At 40.2% G+C, this 27,053-nt stretch overlaps 1 protein-coding gene across 6 annotated transcripts in view; it reads right to left on the bottom strand.

The window, feature by feature from the left end:
• The window catches only part of TCF4 (transcription factor 4), a 375,506-nt gene that overhangs the window by 40,191 nt on the left and 308,262 nt on the right, over window positions 1-27,053 (bottom strand). For all 6 annotated transcript variants that reach the window (XM_018576263.1, XM_018576264.1, XM_018576265.1 and 3 more), the window contains 5 exons: window positions 19,848-19,953; window positions 14,066-14,196; window positions 9,320-9,452; window positions 1,943-2,010; window positions 1,039-1,117 (listed from right to left, as the gene is read on the bottom strand). In XM_018576263.1, coding sequence (XP_018431765.1) covers window positions 1,039-1,117; window positions 1,943-2,010; window positions 9,320-9,452; window positions 14,066-14,196; window positions 19,848-19,953 — 517 coding nt within the window. The remainder of the gene's footprint in view (window positions 1-1,038; window positions 1,118-1,942; window positions 2,011-9,319; window positions 9,453-14,065; window positions 14,197-19,847; window positions 19,954-27,053) is intronic.

Genomic DNA, 27,053 nt, shown 5'->3' with positions numbered 1-27,053 from the left:
AGTATTTATTTTTTGGATAGAATATGGAAGTGTTGGAAAAGGGGTAGGCAATTTCTGCACTCCAGCTGTTCTGAAGCTTCAAGTCCCAAGATGCATTGCAAGACTCTGCCAACCACAGGCAAGGAGGATGGTGAGGTTTGTAGGTTCAACACAGCTGGAGAGCTGAGTTTACCTACCCCTGTATTAGACCTTCTGTTTTTATTGATGTCTGTGTCCTTGTTGTCTTCTCTCACTTGCTGGCCTGGGGACCAAGCGGGAAGTGAGGGTTATCTCCCAAATAACATTTGCTTTAGCTTGGCACCTGTTTCTAGAGACAGCATCTGGGAATATAACTTTTCTTCTGCAGTAGCCTATACCAAGCAATCAAATTTCATCTAACGTAAGTCAAGCCTGGGGAAGACAAACCTTGTACTAAGTAAGGTGTCAGTTAATTGATACACTGTCTGGCCAAAAAAAAAAAAAAAAAGTCACCACCTGGATATAGCTTAGCAAATACAGTAGTTAAGAGCCTTCCATTGGATAAGTGTTATGATCTGGGGTTGCTTCAGTTTGTCAGGTCTAGGTTCATCACTGTTATGTTCCCAAAAAAAGAGGTTAGCTGCCTTCCTGAATATACTGAATGATCAGGTTTTTCCGTCAAAGGATTTTTTCCCCTGATGGCACATTGGGCATATTCCAAGGTGACAATGCCAGGATTCATCTGACTCACATTGTGAAAGAGTAGTTCAGGTAGCATGGGACATCATTTTCACACATGGAATGACCACCACAGAGTCCAGACCTAAACCCCATTGAGATCTTAGTGAAAAATCAATGCATCTCTGGATGGAAATAAATGTTGTGACATTGTATAAGCTTATCGAAACCATGCCACAGCTAATGCATGCCGTAATCAAAGCTAAAGGCAGTGTTTAAAAGGGTGACCCCTTCTTAGTAAAGAGAATTCTCCTGGTGATCTATCGGTGTAGTTGACTGACTGGGAGAAGGGGACTCTCCAAACCTTTGTTCGTGTTATACACATATTAGCTAATGAAATACCTGAGAGGGAAGGCGGAGAGCCAACAGGAGTTGAAGGATTGGATGAGTAGCTGTTGTTGGTGTGATCGGGAGAATAGATCTTGAAAGGAAACAAAAAAAATTGAGTCAAACTTCTATTGTACATACAGACATACGTATTGCTGAAAGTGACAAGCTCTTTTAATTCAAGCTAGCCTGCCCTCCCTCCACTCCCTAAAATGGGGGCAAATAAGTAACTTAACATTCTCTAAGATCTCCATCTGGCCAGATCTCGGAGATTGTTAAGAAGCCCAAATCTTGCGACACGATCTTGCGAGATTTGGGCTATCTTGTTGGCGGGAGGTTGACGTCACCCCCTGCACTGTGGAAGATCAGGAAGAATTACAAAAAGCTCACCCAGATTCAAGTAGGAATACACATGACTCTTGTATTCGGTTAATATTTGCTTATCCTGGCATTCAGCTTTAAGCGATACAGCCTGATCTCCTCCCTACCCCCAGCTTGTGACTGGACGTGTCACAGCATGTTTGCATTCAGCCCGCTTTTTTTTGGTTCCAAGCACTGCCTCTATCCCTCCCAATTTTCCCCTCCTTGCCCCCAGCCTGTAAATGCATAGCAAGGGAGCATCAGACTGATCTCTTCTATCAGCATGTTCCTTACCCGCATATTCACATACAACCCATCTGCATTGCTTTCTAGTGCTAATTCCTTAATAGGTGAGTGTTGAATCAGCCAGTTTATGAGTTTACACTGCTTGGGTCTATTATATAAAGATAATGCAAAAAAAGCAAACTGCATTTGCTAAACATTTGCCCGAGCAGACACAAAACAATAAAAAAAAATTATTGCAATGTATCAGCTTTAACTGTCCGATTAACAGCAAATCAAAGAGCTAATCAATAATACAGAAGCAATTTAAACTTACAGAGGCCAAAGCTTTACCCAGCGCATCCCCAGTCTGCGAGCTTCCCGCTGCTCCGCTACCTCTGCTCGCTGAAAAAAGAAGAAAAAAAAGAAAAAGAAAACAAAAGCAAGAGTGTTAGGACAAGCAGGGAGGCATGTTACAGGTTTCTATTCCTGGTCCACTTACCCGTAATGTAATTGCATTTTAATGCTAATTATATTGCATTAATCTTTAATTAGCATTAATTTGTTTGCTAAGGTAGATGTCAAATATATTCATGTTACATTTTTATGAGCAAAAATATGAACGCTGCTGGTTATCCACTTATTTACGGTGCAATTATGCTATCTGAGGCCTGGGCACCTCCGGATCCCTGCACAGGAGAAGCGGCCCTAGGTTGGGGGATGCTAATCGTAACACGTGAACCTCAGAATAGGTGCAGTGTTCATTTAGGCCCCACTCCGGAGATTATGGAATTAATTAATCTGCTGATTTAGAATTCAAACACAGAAAGTTGTGCTTTGCTTTCAGACAGCACATTCGTAGCAATGGATACAAGGAAATGGCGGTCTTCTGATAATATCGCTGTTAGGAAAAGCGGAGGATGTTGACCATAAAGATCAGCCAAACTAAAATGTTACATGCTGCCTAGAGATTTTGAAATTAAGTTGTTAAAAAGTAATTGTGGGCAAAATTTTAAAAAATGTAATCACTAACATGAATAAGGACGTTGGTATCAAAGTTTTAATCTGATTTCTGATCCAATACTGTTCCTGTAATAGGGTGACAATGCTGTTGGGTCTCTAATTTAATAGTCACCCTGTTGGACAGGGTAGTCTTAGGTAGTTTAGGTGGACTTACATTTTTTACTTGCTTTATTCTGAAAACTCCAAAATTGAAGTTTTTCTTTGCTTTGTAATGTAAATGTGAAACTAAACGCAGGAATTAAATCTTAAAAATGCATTCAGTACCTTAACTAGTAACAAAAATTTATCTTCTTTGTGTATCACTCGGCTGTAGATCCTCAAATCATCTCTGAATTGGTGCTGACACTGTCCTTCCTACTGGAGGGGGGCTACTTTTGTTCCCCATGGTCCCTGTGTGTGCTGTAAAGTAGCCACCACTTCAAGCTCGCTCACATGATGGACTACAATCTCAATACAAATGAGTAAACAAGACATGAGATTGTAGTCCATCACGGGAGTGAGATTGGAGTGGTGGCTACTTTACAACACACACACGGACCATGGGGAACAAAAGTAGCCCCCCTGCAGAAGGAAGGACAGTATCAGCACCAATTCAGAGATGATTTGAGGATTTACAATCGAGTGATACACAAATACAAATATTACAATTTTTGTTAGTTAATAGTTAAGGTACTTGAATGGATTTTTAAGATTTAACTTCTGAGTCTAGTGTCACTTTAAGGAGAGGGCTGAAGAGATAGTGTTTACCATACTCACCCTTGTCTGTACTGAACTGGCAGAGTTCATTATCAGTTGTAAACTAGATTTGAACAATGTCTGTCCTAACAAAGGGTTAAAGATCGTAGGGCTTGTGTTCAGAATTGTATGTCAATGAGAGGAAACTAAGCCCCCCAAATTCACATTGTAAACATTGACCATGTACACAACCCCGCCAGCGTTATTATTAGGTTTGACCCAACCTTCGCAACTGATTTTTTTCTGTACAGCTTTTTCAGTACTAGCAGGATCACCATGCAATAAAACTATGTTACAAGGAGGACTAGTGTTAATGCTGTTGAGAGACTGATAAAGGACATTTGTAAGAAACACAAACACATGTCAATCTGTATGAGTGCATTACAAGCAGGCCCACTCGGGATGTCACCGTCGATGGCTGAACTACTTCTCCCAGTAATTCTTACAGCTAACTACTCATGATGATGTACAATGAGATTGTAAGTGCATTTAGGTGAAACCATGAACATCAGCCCATGTAACATACAACAGTCAAGACTCTTTGTGTCAATAGATGTTAGAGGTGTTATCCATCAGGACAGACAAATAATGGGGTGCTTACCTGCCCCCCACCAGCAACAAAGGATGAATGGCCATGCTGGGTCACTTTCTACATAAAAAAAAGGGGGGGGGGGGGTCAGGTAGAGAATGGCATGGAGGTAGCAGGCCACCAGGTAAAAGAAGGTATTAGAAGAAGGTATTAGGCTTGAAGTACACCTGTCATAACAGAAGGAGGCGGGCTGCTTTTGATAATGCTTGTTGCCTGTCTTTCTGGTTTCAATCATCTCTAAATGAGAGTCAAGCATGCCTTAAATAACTGTCAGAAACAAATTCCTTATCTTTAAATTTGTTTCTGGTCAGTGGTTCAAAGAATGTTATCCAAAGCACCAGCATGTGGGAAGGAATGATGGCCTACACACATTCTTTCATGACAGGTACACTTTAAAGACAAATACAGCAGTTTATTGTAAAATTTGCACTTTTGATTGGTCAGTTGCCTTTTTTTTGCCTGGATTTTAAGTTTCAATACTATTAGCCTTAAAAAAAAGAATTAAAGAAAATACTTGATTGTACAAAAGGCTAGGCTAGTCCTATTAGAAAACAGGATTAAATAATTAATTACATTAGTGCTGCGTGAACCTGTCACCTGGCTGGAGTGTGTGAAAGGACAGAGATAAAGGGCAGAAGCAGGAGAACTGGGAACTGGGACAGAGCAGAACTTCGGGGTGGGGGAATGCTGACTAAAGATTATACATATTATTGAAAAGCAGGAGAATGGGTTGGCAGGTATAATAGAGCACTACCAAAAGTGAAAACCAGGACTGCCCAACCCACAACAGGGCCCAATGACCTTTTTCATTGGCGCCACTTAGTCTATGGGCACCTTAATGTAGTTAATCTCCAGCATGTCAATGCTTTTTCTTAATCTTAAATAGAGTTTGGAGGGTTTAGACCTTGGGTGGATAACTCTGGCCCTCCAGCTGTGCCCTACCTACAAATCCCAATATGCCTTCACCTCTGTCAGAGTCTTGCAATGCCTCATGGGACTTGTAGTTCCACAACAGCTGGAGGCCTGGAGTTGCCCACCCCTGGTTTAGACCCTCTGACATTAGTTTTTCTGTGTGTCTATGTTCTATCTGGCCATCGCGAACAAAGACTACCATAAAAGAACTTCTCTTTTCAGAGTGGGAAGAGGTAGGAATCTGTCAGGTTTTTATTACTGTGTGCACCTAGATTCACACTTGAGAGAATCCCATCGCACTCCTGACCGGATACAACTCAAAACATTGGGTGGGTGCTGTAATGACCGCGCGTGCCACCGCAAATCAAGTACAAATCCAAAGGTAGTCACCAGCACACCAAAGCATATTCTGTCAATTCTTCTTTATTGACAAAAGAAAGGTATGTCACAATGTGTAGCCATGTTTTGGAACCATTTCGGTCCCTTCTTCCCATTTCTCTGTTAGCCTGAAGAAGGAACCAAAATGGTTCCGAAACATCGCTACACATTGTGACATACCTTTATTTTGTCAATAAAGAAGAATTGACAGAATATGCTTTTGTGTGCTAGTGACTATTTTTGGATTTGTTAGAAAGATTATTCTCACTTTCTGCATGGTCACCATGATTGGAAGTAAAGGAAAATATCCCCAACAAAGACACTTATAGCAATTAAAGCTTAAAAGAATTTCTAACCCTTTTCTTCTCTATCCAACATCAACACAAACTGTTAGCTGGAGTTTAAGGAATGTGTTCGGTGTCCCTAAAATAGAAGAAGAAGAGTCACAGCACTGAAATGGAAGTAAAAAAATCAATGTGCTTTTATTTATGTAGCATCACAAAGGTAAATTCAGTCAACATTTTGGGGCCTTGAATGGTCCCTTTCCCAAAGCAATCCAGTTACCTGCCATCACTGTATTGCTTGAGGAAGGGACCCCGCAAGGACCCAAAACATTAGCTGATGTGATGATACATAAATATCATTACATTGATCTTTGAATTTCATTTGAGTGCAGCTTCTTCTTTTACTGGCATACACACAACGCCATCCACTGCTGTCACTACAAGCAACATATAGTTACATCGGTCACAATATAGGATGGAGTGAAGCACAGAACATCACAGAACTGTAGATCTTTGGGGTTTACCTAAAATAATGTACTTGCCCTTTAAAATTAAAAAAGAAAATGTGAAACCTTCAATTCCCTTGTAACTTTCTAAGATTCCAACAGACATTCCCAGTGTTTACATTTCTAATGAACCAGCGCCCAGGCCAAAGACACAGAAGAGATTTTTGTGGATTTTTGAGATTAATATAAACCATGCAGCGGAATAACACAGAACAGACAAAACTATTTTGAAGCCTGGCTGGCATTTTGCTTGAAGTTCGGCAACTGTAAGAGACGGGAAATAAAACCAACTGCAGTGAACTAAGGCTGCTTTCATGCCAGTGGCGGAGGGCCAGAAAAACATGGATTGGAGGCTGACCAGGGTAAGAATAATACATGATCTGGGATAGTTTATTACCCTCAAGAAGCCCGTAAATGTAGACAGTCAAACAAATATTTTTAGGGGCTGCAGCCACGACTTCTGCTGCAGTGAATGTTATTAACACAGAAAGACGGAGTGTTATGAACCCGGGACATCGGGTTGTGAGCAAGTCGGAAGCTTTTTCTGCATTTTTCCTAAAAAGGAATGGTTCAGAGTCTTAAGATGTCTATCAACTGGCACTTAGATGTTTCTGATACGTCAGTATGGTCGGCTTTTTGAGCGATCATAATCAGTATGCAAGGATTTTTTTTTTCCCTTATGGCAATTCCATATGTATGCATACACGTGTTCAATCTACTTGTGCTCAATCCTAGCACAATATTTTATCCCAATTGGATTGGACTAGTACCACATGTGAATTCATGGCCAAACATTGCATAGAGAGTTTAATAGAACCTTGCCAGACTACTACTTGTGCGCAATGCACCTAAGTAAAATAACAGGGAGACAATTAAATCCAGGACTCAAGGCTAGTCCTCATGCTTTGCTAAAAGCATAACAAGCCTTTACTGCTTACTAAACTGATAAAAGGAAGAGTCCTTCATAGGAGGAAAACAAACACAACTCCAACACAAAGAAACAGCAGTAACATTACGCAATCAGTGAACATAAAACTGAAAAACAAATGTATATTATATATTAATTGCATGCTTGCAGAAACACAAAATGTGTTTAAGGATACCTTAGCCATAGTAAAGAACTTCTAACCTGCTTCTGGAAATGCTATGTTCCTGGCTGTTATACTCCCCCACTGGCTTTAAGACTTTGGGGGTGATTTACTAACCTAAACACACGCACGCACCAGGTGCTTGTGATTTTTACACAGCAAAGCGTATTTATCAACCAAAAAGTCTCTATAAGCATGTTTCCACTAATGCCATATATGGAAAAATCATGCACATGATGCATATATAATGCTGCTTCACAGTTTAGACAAAAATGGTTAGCTCATGCATTTACATTCCTGCATTCATCAACGCAAGCAACACAACATAGAGCTAATTTACACAACATCACCTTGCAAATTCATGCAGGGCTTTGCACAACACACCTGCTGGGTGTGTACACACTACAAAGGTGTTTAGATTCCACACATAGATCATGCTGGGAGGGAACACACTACAGAGGTGTATACATGTTCGTGGTGTGTTTATAAGGTTAGTAAATCAACCCCTTTGAGTCACTGACACAGAACAAGTAAGAAGCTCAGAAACATCAGGTGTTCTGGCAATTGCAGCTTCCATGTTTCTCTCAAGAATTATCTCCTCTAAAGGAATATTTCATTTATACGTCGAGTCTAACATTTCCCTGATTTTATCTGCTTCGTGCACCCTAGTGGCCACATCTCACTAACATGGAACCTGGCTCTGCTGCTGCTCATCTTGGGGTGATACTTCCCACTTATAAATACATTTAAAATCTGGCAGGAAACGAGGGACCCTTATAATGGCCAAAGCAAATGTGCAAACCTGGGACCTCAGTGGAGAAATTGCCCAATAGAAAGAAGATACCATTGAATGGTTTTAAACCTAACTCCAGACTCAGCCCCGCCTTCCCGAAGGGCCTCTAGGAAATATGTTGTGCATATTTTTTTATACTTACCTTTTTCATAAGTCTTCAGAATGGTCTCATGACCAGCAGGATTATGTTCCTCTTGCAGCAGCGGGCAGTCCTATGACACCCAGCATTTATAATGTCCTCAGTCTTCCTGTTTGGATGAAGGGCACCATTGAAACTGGGAGACTCACTGATCTTGTGATAAAAAAGAAGTACTGCAGACGACAGTGGACTAAAAGTGAGTATTGCAGCAAGAGGTGCTTTTTTCAGCTGGACCATATTAAAAAAAAACAAAACAAAAAAACTGGAACTGGGCTTTAACTCTATAGCAACATTTGGTTTGAGTAGACAGACCATTTCTAAAAGAATGGATTCAGCCAAAAGTAAAAAAAAAAAGTGTTGGCCTTTAAGGAAGTAGAGTTAAGGGCAGTGTGCCTTTACCTTCAACTTTGCTACCCAAGGGTGGGGTTCATATAGCATTTGCATGAAAATTCCAGTATGATTGAGGTCATCATCAAATGCTCTCAAATGATCTTAGAAATGTTTAACATAATGCAGTTAGTTTGTATTTAATGTAAATGATACCATCCCAGCACACTGCAGAGAACACTGAGCCATTCAACACAGAGGAGGGACTCGCTCTCTAACATTCCATCCACATGCACACACAAATATGCTCTAGGGTCAATCTGGTCAGAAGCCAATTAAAGAAAACTGGTCAAAAAGCAAAACAAACCCTTGTATAAGAAAGCTTTGTTGGAGGCAGCAATCTTCTGGCTCCTGTGCTACTCACCAGTTGTAAGCCAGTGAAGCTGGACCTATTCAAGTGTTCTGTTTTGTAAAGTATTTCATTTATATGAAACTTAGGGCTGTCATTGAGATCCTAATGCTATCCCCAATCCCATAGCACAATGTGACACTTAGCCAAAAGTAAGGTCATTTAGGGCTATTAAGGGAGAAAATATAGAGTGCTCGTGAGGTTGGAAGCATTCATAAACATGCTCAGAGACTTTCCCGTCTCCATGAAACGGGGATGATTTTCTATGTGAGAACAGAGAAGGCAAGTGACAACTGTACATCAGTTGTGTAAGTTGGTTTGGGCACATTGTATTAGAAATGGGCAATTGACAGTCCTTGAGGAGATACCTGTTCATCTGTGACTATCCTTATATGTTAATGCAGAAGTTCTACTTTAATCCTAAAAGATGCATCAATAAAAGTTGAAAGTCTTTTTCTTTTCTGCACTACGCAAATCTCTATGTTACAAAAATAAATACATAAAAATGGTGATACAAGTAAAAAAACTTACACATAATACTTTCTGTTCCATTGGCAGGCGGTGTACAGGAAGAGGCGTTATAATGATTTGTGCTGCTACGATGAAATGTGGACATAGGAGGAAGACTAGAATTGATGTCCGTTGAAGAGTGTGATGGATAGCTCTGTAAGGATGATAAACAAGGACAATATTCAGCCACGCATAATACAATTAACCATCTCACAATGACAAAGTGCATTTTAAACACTTACATCCTTTATGTTTTGACTTCCCTGAATGAGTTTTTCAAAACTTCTTTGTAATCTGTCAGGTTCCCTTATTGTGTCCTCCTATTTTATTCCCAATTACAAATGTAAACCATCCACTGTGTTTTTTATGCAACCCTGTCAAACTGCTGAAACTATCCAATAAATTAATGCGTGCTTGTCTCTGAGAAATTACCATCTTGTGAAATCAGCAGAATGTTAATTCTGATTTTTTTTGTGTAAAATGACCATAAAACCCAAAATACAAAAACATTATGTAAATAAGGAAAATTGTACTAAAGGTATCCTCATTCTATGAAACATGCGGTATATCAGTCCTACCCTTTAATAACATATATAAGTGGAAGCCCTGGGTATATAAAAGTAACATGACCATTATTTTCAGAAAGGGCAGTGCCTTGATGAAGGTGGAGGAATTGGCCAGGGCTTCTACTGGACTCAATAATGGTCCAGCACTAACCTCACCTCTGTCTTTTTCAAGGCATCTCATCCAATGAAACAACCTAAATAAGGCTGCCCTTTAACCCCTTCATGACGGGAGACATACACTGTACGTCCAGCCACAAAGGGACCAAATGACTCGTCACGTACACTGTACGTGACGAGTTATTTGCTGCACTAGAAGGCTGCTAACCGCTGAGAATCAGCGGTTACCTTTCAGTAATAGATGTCTAACTATCTAGAGATCCATTACTGAAAGGGTTAACCTTTTTCAGACACCCGATACCTTAATATCGGGTGTCTGAGAGTCACAGCAAAGCAGACACACATGTCGGCTTTTGCCGGCATTCTGACAGCTCGTATAGATCGAGAGAGATATCTCTCTCAAGCTATACTGGCTTTTTTTTTTTTTATCTTTTGACTTTCAAGAATAGATACAAAATGTTATGTATTAGACACATAATGTATCTATTCTTGAAAGTAGAATGTTTAAGTTTTCTGAAACATTCACTGACAGCTGAATCCTGAACTGCTGCAGGATCAGTGTCACTAACTTATTATCGGCTGTTCTGAAGTTTGAAGCAGCCTGATAATAAAAAAAATGTATTAATTTATCAAGCAGTAATAGTGAGATTAATTCACAATGACTGCCTGATATAATTAAATAAATAAAATTTGTCAGTATAAAAAAAGTGAAAAGTGTAAATAAATTAAAAAAAATAGTGAAAAGTGTAAAAAAATTAAAAATAAGGGACAAATAAATGAATGTATGTATTGCATTTTTTTTTAGCTGTGCTGGTTTTGTTAAAAAAAAATACTACAAATCAAAACTGGGAAAAAAAGTTTTTTTTTACGTTTTTTCCTCTTTTTTTAATTTGTATTTGTCCTAAGTGAGGCGTTAGACACACATATGTGATATAAATATATAGCCCTATCTGTCCTCTAAAAAACAATATATAATATGTGTGGGTGCACTTTGTAAGAAAGTATATTACTGACGTGGAAGAATCACACAGCAAAAATGTCAAAAGTGTGTCAGTCATTTATGAACAGAAACTAAAAATAAGCTCAGTCATGAAGGGGTTAATAGGCAGTGCACTGACAAGTTGATAGTTTTTACCACTGAAGCTGGACAAACAGTATGGCCAAAGCTCAAAGTCCATTAAGAGGATTTTTAGCTTAAAGTGACACTAAACTCAGGAGTTAAATCTTAAAACCGCATTCAAGTACCTTAACTATTACCAAAAATGTATCTTATTTGTGTATCACTCGGCTGTAGATCCTCAATTCATCTCTGAATTGGTGATGACACTGTCCTTCCTTCTGGAGGGCGGCTACTTTTTCCCCCTCCCCATGGTCCCTGTGTGTGTTGTGAAGTAGTCAGCGCTCCAAGCTCACTCCCGTGATGGACTATAACCTTGATACAAATGAGTAAACTAAACATGAGATTGTAGTCCATCCCGGGAGTGAGCTTGGAGCGCTGACTACTTCACAACACACACAGGTACCATGGAAAACAAAAGTAGCCACCCTCCAGAAGGAAGGACAGTGTCAGCACCAATTCAGAGATGATTTGAGGATCTACAGCCGAGTGATACACAAATAAGATACATTCTCGGTAATAGTTAAGGGACATGAATGTATTTTTAAGATTTAACTCCTGAATTTAGCGTCACTTTAACAAATGTAATAGCATACACCTTTATTTTAGACTACAATGTTGAAAATAATAAGAGTATGGTCATCTAAAGGCCATGTGTACCATAATCTAAGCAGTGATATCAACTGAAAAAATAAATATATATATACACAGTACCTCATCTTTTGCCAGGTTGCTACAAAAATAGTCACTGTGATATACTGTTAATTATTGTTTTAGGAAATATCTGCAGGGGAATGCTGTGGTTTAGAAACTTGCCCTTGGGTGCTCCTTGTCCAGCAGGCGGTCCTGAAACATTCAGGATACCACTGCGACTACCCCATCAGTGCTAGACTTACAGAGAACTCACCAAAAATCATTCAAGCTTCTAGTGTACGTTCCATTTTCTGCCACCATCCAATGTTATAACCAGCGTTGTATTTAGACATCACGCAGCCCTAGGCTCATCTGAAGTCTCCAGCCTTGCTTCATGTGATTATTTTAGTAAACACTACAGCTAGAATGTGCTATTGGAAGCAGCATTTCTTCTGCTATACATTAAGATCTACTGCTTGGTTGTAGAGACCACCAATAGGAGAAAGGATAGATGTTTATTTAATTAAAAAGAGCCTAATGACTCTTCAACATCCCCTGTGCCATTATCTCTACAAGCTCCACCCTTTGTTTCATGCAATTATTATAGTAAATAATATTGCTAGAATGCACTACTGGGGGCAACATGGAGTGTGCTTTATAAGTAGATCTACTTCCCAATTGTACAGAGCACCAATAGAAGAAAGGCAAAACTATTTCCTAACAAAAATAAACAGCAAATAATCTGCTCATTCCTCTCTACATCCCTTTCTTCCTGTAGTCCTCATAATGATTTAAGCCACCAATGTCTAGAGGTACATAAAAGAGGGGAACACAATAACAAATAAATGATCATGATTACATTTGAAAATATTGAAGCTTGGTGCGGCCCCCTCTAACCCCACTATCCCCTTATAGTGGGAAAGCCCACCCCTGGCCTGGTAATACTTTCTTGATGGATTGCTGTTGAGTCCTTTCTTTTGGATTAGAGAAACAAGTATTACTGTCTTCTGTTACCACCAAAATGTTAACTCTTCACACACTATAATGATTGATGTACCCTATCAATGTTATTGCAATATCTATATATGTTACCTATATGTTATATGATACCTGTATATGTTTCCTCTCGACTATCACCTAAACATGAGGAACAGTCAAATATTTTGATGTGTCTGAAGACCAAATAGATGTTTATTTAATGAATTTTTGTGAAACTTGATTATGTTACTGATTTGGAATTATGGACTGGGGAATTTATTTAGCAGTTGATTTTGTATGTATTTATGATAAAATCTAATATTTATTCAGGTAGCTGAATTGATATTTGATACTTTGTGATTAACTATGGATTGCCTGGGTATTGGGGATCTTTGCATAATTTTTGGATTTAGGTATAATTAGAACTACAGACCTAGGTTCTTTTCAGACCGATGCCTATGGAGTGCTGTGTTGGTTGAAGGCAGTGTGTTTTACATCAAATTTTAATTGATTGTGATCATTCTATGAGAACAGTTCAGGAGGCTTGATTTGGACTTAGTTTGGGTTAAAATTGATATATTAGTTCATTACATAGAATTTTGTTTGCTTACATAGGTCAGACTCCATGAGGGCCTGTTTAACATGAAGCTACTATTTCTGACAGGGAGAGAATACAACTCAATGTTAGCATTCATGGCTATCCTTGAGACCCCATTCACACTGAGCTATTTGTAGCGCGATTTCAGCTCAAAAATCGCTCAAACATCAGCTCAATGTAGCTCAGTGAAGGTTGTCCAATGCATTTCAATACAGCTGTTCACATCTCACAGCTCAATGTCGCCTGTAGCTTGTAGCTCAAGCTTGTCGCTTGAACATGACCTATTTTTCGGCGGATTTCGTGCTGAATAGACTTCAATGGTGTAGCTCAATGTCGCACACTACCAGTGATTTTGCGCGACGTTGTCGCGCTACAGAAGTGTCACTTTTGCACAGAAATATAAGCAGGAACATAAGCAGGAAACAGGAAGAGGAATATGTCACAGCAAGACCGCTTTTGATTGGATACAGCCCAATGTAGCAGCTACGAAGTCCATGCCAAAAGTAGCGCTATGTAGCACGACAATATGTGCACTGTAGCTCATTGTAGCTCAATGTCTCCCAACGTCACCCAGCTCAAATCAGCGCTGAAATGATGATGTAGCTCCGTGTGAATGGGGTTTGAGAGATAAGAACGCAGCGCTACAGCATCTTCGAAATGGAGATTCAAATCTTTACAAAAACGCTTTCTGAACTTGTTCTCTTTAAAGTAAAAGTTGATTAAATAATAATTTCAGTTCTGTCTTCTATGGCACTTACCAAACGGTCATGTGGATGTATGTTGCAGTAGCTGCTTGACTGTGGAATATGAGAAGAGTTGCCCAACATTCCCCCATAGCCAGCTTGGTTCATTCCACTCGAACTCCAAGGATCACTGCTGTGGTGACCATCTGGAAAGAAACAGAAAGGAAAAGCCAGTAAAATATTTTGCCACAAATAAAATATATATTTGATATGTTAGAATTTATATTGCGAAATATAAATGTGCAGCATTCTAAGTAAAGGGTTAAACCTCTAAGTATACCTCCTGGGAAGAGCATACCTAGAAAAACTCCAGGTTGTTCTTAATTGCAGGGTACCAATCACTGAGTAAATGGCATGGAGAAATCATGCTGACAGGTTCCATTTGAATTGTACCTATATTTTAACAAACAGCAATTCCGAAGTAGGAATTTGGAAGCATTGCATTACATTCTGGCTCCGAAATCCCAGCTCTGATCTCCTTTTGGTGAGGATCCCATTGAAGGAGAAGTGAGAATGCAAACAGCAGGCTAAGTCTATATTAGAGGAAGCTACTGTGTGGGTAAATGTCAAAGGAGAACTATGGGGTTAGGGCTTTTCCCCATAGTTCTCCTTAGGGTAACGGGAGGACACAAACTATCGTCCTCCTGTCACCCTAGGCTCAGTATACCGCGAGCTACAGCTCGCGGTATACTGAGACGCCGCAGCTGAAGCGGATCCCGACAATTATGTCAGGATCCGCCCATCTGCGTGAGTGACAGCTGGCTCTGCCAATCTAGAGGCAGAGCCAGCTGTACCCGCCCCCTCCTCCGTCCGTTCCGCCAGTCAGCGCTGGCGGATCGGAGCAGGGAGGGGGGAATCCAGCCCCTCACCTGTCACGGCAGAGAGCCGTGACAGGATCGAGAAGTGAGCGAACGCCGGTATGTGTTCGCTCACTTCCCGATCTGATGAGCCGACCTATGATCGTTTCATTGTCACAGGTCGGCTAGAACTATGAGGTGAGTGAAAAGCACTCACCTCATAGTTCTCCTTTAAGGGTTAAAAATGGATATTGCTTAGAGCGTATGTAAATCCTGACAATTAACTCTTATTTGCTACCTTTTGGTCTTTTAAATACACCATTCAAAGTGTTTTGTTATATGTATTCGGTAAGTGCAAAACATAAAAACAACTGGTAATGATGTCAGTAATTCAGAACTGTCCTGAGCCCTGAGCACACTTCCTGTGTTATCTCAAGGAGTTTTATAAGCCTTCCTAGTTTGTATCTTGGACTACAGAATAATTTGCATCTATGGTTTAAAGTTGAGGGCAGTGGGAGGGTTTGAGCATCTTAGCAAAAGACACCTGGGAAGGGCTGACACCATTTAGTCGGCATAAGTGTTATCAGCCCACTACAGGATTTAGAAATTAATTTCTGGCAGGTCAACAGGCATTTTTCTGTACCTGCATCATCTTTGACGGGATAAACATCCCTGACATACACTTTAATCACTAACAGGGTTATTCACAAAAGGGTGAAGAGTTTGTAGAAGGCCAGAGAAGTGAACAATCTAGGACAACATAGCTGAACTGGAAAGTGAGCTGAAGGGGAGAATTTTTCAAAATCAACCATTTTGGCCTAGATTGTTCACTTATCCTGCCTTCTCCAATCTCTTCACCCTTTTGTGAATAACTCTGTAAGAGTAGCCATCGATTTCTACACAGATAGAACACATTGATCTAGATGGTGTAAGATACAGAAGTAGCATGCCATAGCAATTATGAGCATGATTCATTACTACAAATACTTGTGATGCTTACACCACAGGAAGCCATTTGATCCATCTGTGTAGTTACTGAGCTTCTAAATTAAGCCATGTGACCCTGCCCTTAATTTCCCATGTTTGAAATGGCATATTTCTATACACATCTGTCAGCATTTTCTTGTTTTATAGTCATATAGCTGAACAACATAACATACACAAGAAAAAAATACTACAAATCATTCCTAGTAATAAAAAAATCAAATATAACCCAGTTTAAGAAAGCTGTTGTAAAATGTACACAATCAGCAAGACTTTATGTATGAGAGATGGGACTTCTATAGTACTGTTGACCTTTTCAAAATAAAACCTTCTTTTACCCCCCACCTTTACTGTAGTTTTTGTTGTGGTTTTGGTTTCTTGTCAAAACCCCAGGTGCAATTTTAATCAGATAAGCAGGTGTAGTATACAGTTCTAATATGGCATTGTATATCTTCTCCTAATTGGGTGAAAAAGCCCAAAATGACTTGTCCCATTGTCAAAGTCCATCACAAATAACATGCATTCTGTGGTAAGGAGGATTTCAGCTTTGGATGTTTCCGCTAATTTATTTTCTTTGTCAAACCGACTCACCCCCAGTTTGAACTTTCCCACTGTAGAAAGGCTTGTCCAGCTCTAAGTCCTCCTGCTAAACAGCTTATCAACTGAATTTACTGTCCTGCTTTGTAAATATGGCTCTAGCTTCCCTGTTTAATTTTTCTTTACCAATTAAAAAAGTTGGCAAGCGCAGCACCATAGTTATGATGCCAAATTTTGGAAAGACTGTTTCATTACTGGATTTGCAACAATTAAAGAGATTTCAAAGTTCCCTCTTCAGAGAGGGCTATAAACCCCGTGCCAAGTTGTACTTGTGAAGCAAATTATGTAATTTACAAACTTTATTCACTCAATTACAACTTCACATGGGGCAGCGGCTGAGTCGCATTCTGTCCAAGAAGGACAACTTTTTGTTCTAGATGTCTGGATGCTTGTAGCCACAGTAACACAAGCAATCATCAGAGATAATGGTGGCCACAGATATTATACAAAGGTTGGACGTATGTTCATGATCTGACCAAAAACAGATAATTCCTTTTCACAGATGCAAGCATACACATGCACACTTGTATTGCCCCAGCAGGCTTGTCTGTTTGCAGACAGACTTATGACAGGGAAGAACAGCAATTGGCTCAGAAGCTAAAACCAGATTTGGCAAATTTGACACCCCTAAAATCATTGGCTAGAGATATTAACATAGGATCCTTTTATCACCCAATCCTGCTAAAATTAGGAAGGACGATTATCATCAAAATAGAAAACTATGAATCGAGTTATAAGAATGCTTACTAAGTACAGACGTCAGTCTACTTCAGTAGTGCTTACAAGATATAGTGGGGCTCAAATGTATCCCTAGATGTTTCCAAAGGGCCACATAGAATATTTATTATATGTAATGTTACAGAGCATGGTCATAGACTAGAAACTTACTAGAGGAAATGGTCAGAAAATATACTATAGGAGTGGTTGGAGAATATCTCTAGCAGTTTCATGGAACATGTCCGTAGTCAGTCAGAGACTAGGGGCATATTACATGGCATGGCTAGAGATTACTGCTAATAAAGGCCCCTTTACAAACCACTACTGGCTGCTGGAGCTTGTGGACCACGCTTAAAGTGTGGTCCCCCCCATGCTGGTGTAAGGACTGCACGCTGCCTGCGTTGACTTACCCTGTGTCTCTCCTCTTCTCCCGATCTCTACTGTGCTTGCGCCCGCCCGAGAATCTTCAGATACTTGGACCGGAGCGTACGGCGGAGACACAGGTAAGTGGTTTTTTAAAAATGTTTTTGCATGTATCTGCTGCTTGCTAGCCTACCAGTAGATATATGCAGAAAAGCACAAGGGTTTAATGTCACTTTAAATGAGGCGACCAGAGGGTCGCATGTGGCCCTCAATCCGCAGATTGGGCACCAGGAGTCAATAGTCAATTCTCTATGTGTCTATTATAAAGAAAACCTATGCTTACTGTTATATTTACAATATAGATGTAAATGTGATATGTCTACTTAGCTGCCTCCCCTTAGCTCTCCTAGAACACAATCTCCAATTCGGGTTGCTGTAAAGTAATAAGAATAAGACCAATCTGTGTTTTATGGAAATAAGCCTGCCTCAAATCTGAGCAACATAGATAGATCAAATGATAATTTGCATTAGGGGAGGTTACCTTTAGAGAACAGTGCAAGCCAAAACAATGAGTAGAACCTAAAAGATAGTCAGCTGAATTTATATGCAAATCTAGACCTGCTCTCTAGATCTCAAACTTGACCGCAAGCCTCCCATGTATCTTATTTAGTAAATAAGGTCACCCATCATATTAAGAGGCCATTAGAGAGTCTTGGAAAAAGGTGGAGGCAACTTGACTTCTAGAGAGTCCTGGAAAGGGTTAGAACCAACATCACTTCTAAAAAGTATTCGGTAGAGCCAACCTGATTTCTTGAAAGATTTCGAAAAAGGTAGAGCCAACTTGACTTCTGCAAAGTCTCAGAGAATGGGAATAGCCAACTTGACTTATAGAAAGTCTCGTAAAAGGGTAAAGCCAACTTGACTTCTAGAGGGAAGTCAATATTGGCTTATAACTTCAGCAACCTATACATGAATCTGGATATATTGCATAAATCAAATTCAAGCTTTCAAAGAGCAGAAGTGGGCAATGAATAAAGGGATGGCAGATATAAAATGCATTACTAATAAATCTACCTATTATTAGATCATGAACATTAAACTATTTGATTTATTAATGTAATGCTCACTTGAAAGTAAATTTGGATGTGACTTTCGGTTTCAAATTTCCATAAGTGTATTTTATATGAACATCTGTAGACTGTCCCTATAGTTGGCTGTCTGTGTATTATGCAATATTATCAACATCTGGCACACCAACAGCTCAGATTACAGGATAAATCATGTAGAAAGTATGGTGTTTTCAATCAGCCCCAGCAGACGGTGAGGGAGAGAAACAGTAAAACCCAATCACTGTTTGACACAATTTAGAAAGCAGAACTACTGGGAAAATATGGCTGCCTCCGTGTACAAATACAAATGAGAAACCAAGACTACATAAGCATTTATACACTTATGTATATTATATTATGCATTATATTTAATCTGATCAAAGTGACAGTGAAAAGTATAGCCAAAAAACTAAGGACTGTAAATTGCCTTTATTGACTATATTGCATGAATTATAGTGGTACTTCGGTTCACGAACACTTCTGTTTGCGAACAATTTGGTTCGCAAACAGGAAGTTCGGCAAAACTTTGTTTCCGTTCGCGATCTCCGCATTGAGTGACAAACACAGTTGCAGCCATCTTCCCTGCTCTGACACATGGTCGTGGCTTCCTCTAGCCAAGATCACGGTCTGATAACAGTTTGATTCAGTTTGCGACCAATTTAGTTTGTTACCAGAATCGTGGAACGAATTAAGTTCGTGAACCGAGTTACCACTGTATTTCCAAGTTCGGAAAGAGGTGCTGTGACTCTAAATGAATTATTACCAACTGAGATTGGGAGCTTCAAAGTCATAAACATCAAAGTCAGTCAGCCACTATGACCTTGCACAGTTCTGTTGCTTTAACATATTTCAATTACCAGGGGCTGAAGAGTAAGGTGTTTAGGCACTTTCCATTGGGGGGTGTGCAGGGCTTGGGTTGAGGAGCACAGTAGGGTGATGATGTTCTTTTATAGCCGCCCATTATGCAGGCAAGGGACACAGCAAACTAGCAAAAGGAAACCATGCTCACAAGCTGCTGGCTATGCTATCTAGTCGGGATGCCTTGATCAGAAGGCTGACTAAACAGAATTACAAATCTTTTGGCAGATAAACCAGTTTACAGATAAAACACACACATTGACTCCGATGGTTTGCAATAGACAGCACAAACACACTATTTTTTTAAAAATTTTTATTTACTAAAAGAACACTACTTTAGAAGGCAAACACATACAGTATAATAAGCCATACCTTGCATGAAGAAGGAGCTAGGGAAAGTGCTGGAGGCTGGCTTCGAGGATGGATAACCTGGTGAATCCCTATTGTAGTCGGCAGTGCTTGCTGACGGGGCATAAACCTGCAAAAAAAATATCTGATTGAATATAAAAAGTACACAAAGCAAACAGAGTGAATAAATAAATGCATCAATAATGCAATTTTAAAACAAATCATCCCATCTATAAAAAAGCATCACAAGGAAACATGTACGCCATTTTTAGGGAGTCTGTATTCCAGCTACTTAAAGCTGAATGCACCAGCAAAACAGAGGGACAAGCCTGCCAGTCATAGACACAGAAGAAGAGAGAGGCTGCATTACAAGTAATTATGTTTTCATTGTCATACTGATATACCCACCATACAAACGTTTTGTTCTCAAATGTATGGCTTTTGGGCCTATCTCAACACAGCTATCCCCTCCCTTCAGTCTATCATGAATGCTGCTGCCAGACTCATCCACCTAACCAACCACTGAGTGTCTGCAACCCCCCTCTGCCAATCCCTGCACTGGCTTCCAATCTCAATCTCCGCTCCCAACTACATCACCAACCTTGTCTCAAAATATCACCCAAATGGTCCTCTCTGCTTCTCCCAAGACCTCCTGATCTCTAGCTCACTTATCACCTCCTCCCATGCTCACCTCCAGGTCTTCTCCAGAGACTCTGCCATCCTCTGGAGCTTCCTTCCCCTATCTCTCCAGATGACTCCTACTACATGCACCTTTAGGGGATCCCTAAAAACTCACATCTTAAGGGAAGCCTACCCTGCTTCCATCTAATTTTAAAATGTACCTTCTCAAACAACTTACCCCCACACAGCTACTTGCTGCTTTATCACTTGCCCCTCCCATTTAGATTGTAAGCTCTCACAAGAAGAGGCCCCTAATCCTCCTATATTCAATTGTATCCTAACTGTATTGTCTCCCTTTTTTTTGTAAATCGAGGTGCAAACTTTTGGCGTTATATAAATCCTGTATAAAAATAATATTAAATTGGAATTTTAAAAATAATAATAATAAAAAAATATTAACACTATATAAAAAAGTATTTCTATAAACATACAAAAAAAACGGGCGAATTGGAAAAAGTTAGGCAACATTATTAAACGCACTTTTATAAATAGGATTACAAAAACCATAAAAGAACATAAAGTTTAACAACAAATGGTGTACACAGCTATTTGATCTTGTAATAAAATAAAGTAAACGACATGTCCTTTTCAAGCAAATACATTTTTACAATTAACTTTCCTAAGAAGTTTTTCAACAACATGACATCAGCGCTCGCCACCCACTGGTCTTTATAGTAAAGCAGTGCAACATGTCTAGTACCTGACAGAACCAATCAGGTTTGAGCTTTCATCAATTTGGAGCAGCTGAAAGAATTTAAATAAATGTTCACCAGTTTCCGTATCATTGGAAAAGACGGGTCTTCCAAACAGGAAGCACCATCATCATAACACCTCATCTTGCTACGGCAACCTTTAAGCTCACGTTTCAGAAGACCACCAATGTCAGTCAGGCCAATCACTGGCCATTTCAGATACAAAATGCTCTATCTGCTTTGAGCAAACGCGTTCAGTCCTCTGGTATTCCAGATTTCATCTGTAGCACAGCCAGAACTTCTCCTCTAGTGAGGCTTCTGCAATCTGAAATGACAAGGTTCCAAGAACAGACAGGGAAGGTCTTTGGGGCTCTGTCCTACCAGCACGCAATCACATCACATTCAAGTGTGTTCACGTGTATTTAAAGCGGACCCTTACTCCTATTGGCTACAAATCACACCAGCATGAAGCTCTGCATGCTGATATGAAATCATCTTACATTCATTAGCTAAACAAACATATTTTTATTTTACTTACAATTTATGTTTTTCTACTTCTTGGTTCTGTTTGGCAAAAGTAATGAAATGTGCCCAAGCATTGCATCCTGGGAAGGATACAAAACATCAGCTGTAATTTCACGAGATCTCAGGGAAAGGTATTTTCCTGCCCTGAGATGATGTGTATGGTTACATGTCCTAGTCACATGTGCCATAGATTGAGGAAGTAAAGGGAGATATATTAATCTGCCCTTAGTAAAAATGGCCACTGTGAGGGGAATGGGGAGGAAAAGAGAAATAAGGTATGCAAAGAATAAACAGCCAGCAATGATCTAGCAGTATGTGTTTGTAGATTGTCATTACTAAACATTCCTAAAGGTGGCTTTGTTGTTATTTTGAAGATATGGATAAAGTTCCTCATTAAGACACGCTGCTTTACATTTTTTAAAGACCCGATTTCAACTCAGGTCAATATACCAAAAAAGCTGTATTTACTGTATGTTTAGGGTTGCTACCTGTCCAGGATTCACCTGGACAGTCAGGGTTTTGAATGCTGTATCCAGGTTTCATGGCAGCTGAAACCCGGACACATGATGTCAGGCAGACAGGGGCAACCAAAATGAAGATAGGGGCTACTGGCCCCCCACTGAAAATAGTCTCAACTGTGATATTTACATATGAAAGAGTGACGCTATTTACATATGAAGAAGCCACAACTCATTCTCCCCCAAAAACCTCTGTGCGTCGCTACAGTGTTCGGAGTTTCGATGGAAGAAAAGGTGGCAACCCTATGTATGTTCCCTGAACCACCAGAATGCAATGTGCTGGTATAATCAGCATCTATTGCAAACAATGGATTTTCTTGCTTATCCATTTCATCTGGCTGGAAAATGAAGCACTGTGCCTGACATTGCATCTAATGAGATGGAGCTGTCTCAGTCCACCAGGTAGTGTAAACACAAAGGTAGTGACAATTGCTAGCAGAGTTTCTATTGGGCAACACTATCCATTTGACAACAAATAAGGCCCCATATACACAGTTTTTAAACTGCCATATCAAGATACGTTTCTAAAGCTGGCCATACACTGGTAGATTACCATACAAGAATTTATAAGAAAAATCTTGTCAGAAAGTTCGATAATGCCACCAGAGACTTGACGAACATTATTCAAAAGTCCATTTGATTTTATTATTCGATTTTGGAAATGAATGGAGTTTCTCAAACAAAAACCACATTCACTTTTAGAATTTTGTTCCTTCGAGAAAAAAACTCCTGCTCCTTCATTGTATTTTGTCCTTTTTGACCCCATCAACTATTAGAAAATTGAACACATTTGTCCAAACTAAATTCTACTGGTGTAGAATTTGTCTCTACTCCCCTAAGGCAGCATTTCTCAACCTCTTTATAGTCACAGCACCCTTTAAAAGTATGAAAAATCTCAAGGCCCCCTTCACATCAAAGTTCACCTTCAAATCAAAATTTCCCCCACCTTCACATCAGAAGCCCCTCTTTCACATCAGAGTACCTCCTTCAAACCAGAACCCCTCTTTAATTCAGAGTCCCACTACCACAAAATGTTGAGGCACACCTGAGAAAGCCAGAAGGCACATTAAGGTGCAACGGCACCCTGGTTGACAAAAGCTGCCCTAAGGTACTCTTTGACTTTCTGCCAGAAAGACTTGTTAACCTGAACAGCTCAATACACAAAAATGGAGAGCAAACTGTTCCGTGCAGGTAGGGCTGACTTGACTATGAGTTTGAGAATTTGTTTGTAATGACGCAGCAGCAATTGTTGTTCAGAACTTCATTCAACATCAAGTCTAAGACCCCTTTCACACTGAGCTACAACAAAATAAGTGCTTTTTCAGCCCTTTTTTGAGCTACATTGAGCTACAGTGCACATTTTGTTGCACTACATAGCGCTTCTTTTGGCAGTCCATCAAAGTCTGTTGTGGCCAAATCGCTCGAAACCCGCCGAAAAATAGGTCATGTTCGAGCGACAAGTTTCAGCTACGAGCTACAGGCGGCATTGAGCTGCAAGATGTGAACCTCTCCATTGAAATAAGAGCTACATTGAGTTACAGTGCACATTTTGTTGCACTACATAGCGCTTCTTTTGGCAGTCCATCAAAGTCTGTTGTGGCCAAATCGCTCGAAATCCGCCGAAAAATACGTCATGTTCGAGCGACAAGTTTCAGCTATGAGCTACAGGCGACATTGAGCTGCAAGATGTGAACATCTCCATTGAAATACATTGGAAGAGCTACATTGAGCTTCATATTTGAGCGGTTTGTGAGCGGAAATTGCACTTCAAAACGCTCAGTGTGAATGGGGTCTCAAAGCACACAAGGCGAACGGTACAACTTGTCACTTGCAGATGCAAAATTAAATTTCCATAAAAATAGAAGCATGGCATTAATATAAGGTCCACTGTAGCCCTAATGAAGGGAGCCCTTCACACCCTCGAAATATGTTGGCCTTTTTAAAATGAACTTTGTGACCAATTAAATGTTTGATGAACTGTTAAAAATAGTTTGGTGCTCAATCTGCTATCAATTCTATGACGTTACTCCAAAGACCTAGCTGTGGCTATAGGTGCCTACAAAACTGCCTGTACAAAGCTTCTACACCCCATCAGGATACCTACCACCCGGTGTCCACTGCTCCACCACAGTGTTTCTCTATGAAAAAATAGATATTCGTTTTAAAAGATTTGGCTGACTGGGAACCAACCCATACATGACTGTATACAAACAGTGGAACAGCCAACAAAATGTCTTCGTTCTTAGCATACAATGCTAAAAACTCAATCTTCCATCTGTGCTTAATGGTTCCAGTCAAGCCAATCGGGTTCATGAGGAGCATTAATACTAGAACCTTTTTTTTTTACATTCGTCTTATATTTATTTTCCAAGGCGACTCCCTTGTAACCCCGTCGAACACGTATTTATTGTGCCTCCCTATTTAAAATATAATTCCCGGAACGTGGCTATCAATAGGACCTATAATACAAACATATTAAGCATCATATAATTCCACTGGATGTATCTCTCTTCAAAGGCACATGAAAGACGGCGTTAAAACCTGGATCCGTCTTAGACCACCAGCACACCCTGTGTGTATCAGGGGAAAAATACATTGCATTTTTTTTTCTGAAGGCTTCTTACATGCGTGCCATCAACTTAAAAGCTTGCCAAAGACACATTTTCTTTCTAGTTTAGCCGAACACAAAGAGTTCCTCGGCAGCTACTAAATAAAAATAGCACATTTATTTCTTGTTTATGCCGTACATAAACACTGCACTGTACAACAAAGGGTCGGCATCCATACAGCTTAGTTTAAGAGTTTGTTCTTCCGTTTGTCTAAAGACCAGGGGTAGGCAAACTCCGGCCCTCCAGCTGTGGTGCAGCTACAAAACCCATTAGGCATTGGAAGACTCTCAGAGCCACAGGCATGACTGCCAGAAGCGGATGCATGATGGGATTTGTAATTGCACCACAAAGTTTGCCTAACCCTGCTGATATCTCTGGATCCATGGTACATGGTTTTCATTGAAGGTAACCTCTTTTACACATTTTTCCGCATATGCTTGGTTTGAATTGCTCGGGCTCCTGACAGGTTTATTTTAAGAGCACTTCATTTAAGACCCGACCCTGTCATATAAAAAAGACACGACCCTGTCATATAAAAAAGACCCGACCCTGTCATATAAAAAAGACCCGACCCTGTCATATAATAAAGACCCAAAGAAGTATAGGTGTTAAAGGGGACTGTGAATAATTACCTTTTCCCACTGCCCATGCTCAATTCCCTGTGTCAAACTCCTGGGTCCCACACAGCTTTCAGTGGTTCTTTTTGCTGACCTCCACATCACTACTGTCTCCTGTTATGGGTGAAGGTCAGCAGGATAAACCTGTGAGAAAAGCGCTGTGCAAACTGTTGGCGCTATATAAATCCTGTATAATAATAATAATAACTGTGCTGGGCCTAGGAGATTGACACTTCCAGCAGTGTGGGTTTGTCTGCGGCTCTCACGTGTACAATTCTACAGAATCAGTGGAATGGGCAGAGGGAAAATTAAGTAATCACAGTCTTCTTTCACATTTCTTTGGAGCTTTTTTTTATGTAATGGCAGGGTCTCTTTAATTAAAGCTGCAGTAACCACTCATGAAGAGGAGAGTCACAGTGATTCTTCTAGATGGTATTGTTTTTGATGGGCTCATATATATTAGGCAGAGCCATCAACATTTGAAAATAATGTTCAGGGACACTCAGCCAGTGTATCTAACCCAACCTTTATCAATATTTTACCACAGTGGAACCCTTAAAATATCTTTCAGGTGTCAGGGAATCCATGTCAATAATTACTATATTCACAGTTCTGTGGTGGTCATTGAAAAGAATGTCCCACTTACAGATAGCTAAAAAGTTAATTGATATCAGGGGTTACTCATCTGAGAGGCAAAAAGTTCTCCTTGATCAAGGATCCCAGAGTAACTGTTGGAGGAATCCAATGAGTCCATGGAACTATAGGTGAGAAAGGCTGATCTAAACTCATCAGTGGTCACACAATATTGTCTGGAATGGGGGAATGTTTGTGGTGGGAAAACTGCACATTTGTTGATAGATGTAGAGAATTCTGAGCAAAGATTCTGAGGTTATTATCAATTATCTAGTACAAAAATGTCTGAGGTGCAAATTAGGTGTGTGATTGCATCAGTGGGGAACTCCAGGAAACTTAGGTATGGTGCAAGTGCCTACTTCCTCCATGGTGTCATAAATTAGTCATGCTGCTGTAAATCTTTTGCTCTGCGTACTGTAGTCTCACTATCTGGTTGCTTCTAGTCCATGCCTCCTGCTCTGCATCTTTAAAAGTAGGTGTCCCCTGAAGTTGATGGGGATTCCTCAACTTTCCAGAGTAAGTGACAGTGTCTCCTGATAGACCACCTCACCTTCCTTGTCAACTCACTGCTTCCACCTTAAGTAAACTCCAGTCTCAATGGTTACCTTAATGGAGAACATCACCACCCTCCCCTCGCCTGCCAGTATTCAGGCCTGACGATTGGCAACTTAGGCCCGAGCACTGTCACATGGGAGAGGTCATATGCTTCCCCATATTTGAAAGCCCTGTTCAAAAAGAGCAATGGAGAAAGGGCTCCAACAGGGTAGGGAGAGTGCAGAAGGAGCATGGATAGGTGAGTATAATTTACTGAAGGGATTGCATGGAAAAGCAAAGGTTTGCTTTAAAGGAGAACTATGAGATGAGTGATTTCCACTCACCTCATAGTTCTAAGCCGACCTGTGACAATGAGACTGTCACAGGTCGGCTCAGTAGATCGGGAGGTGAGGGAACACAT

Source organism: Nanorana parkeri, unplaced genomic scaffold (genome assembly GCF_000935625.1).
Source record: "Nanorana parkeri isolate BGI_ZX_2015 unplaced genomic scaffold, ASM93562v1 scaffold61, whole genome shotgun sequence".
Taxonomy (NCBI): Eukaryota; Metazoa; Chordata; class Amphibia; order Anura; family Dicroglossidae; genus Nanorana; species Nanorana parkeri.
The sequence above is the reverse complement of the archived record's forward strand: the minus strand, read 5'-3'. Positions and strand labels throughout refer to the sequence as shown.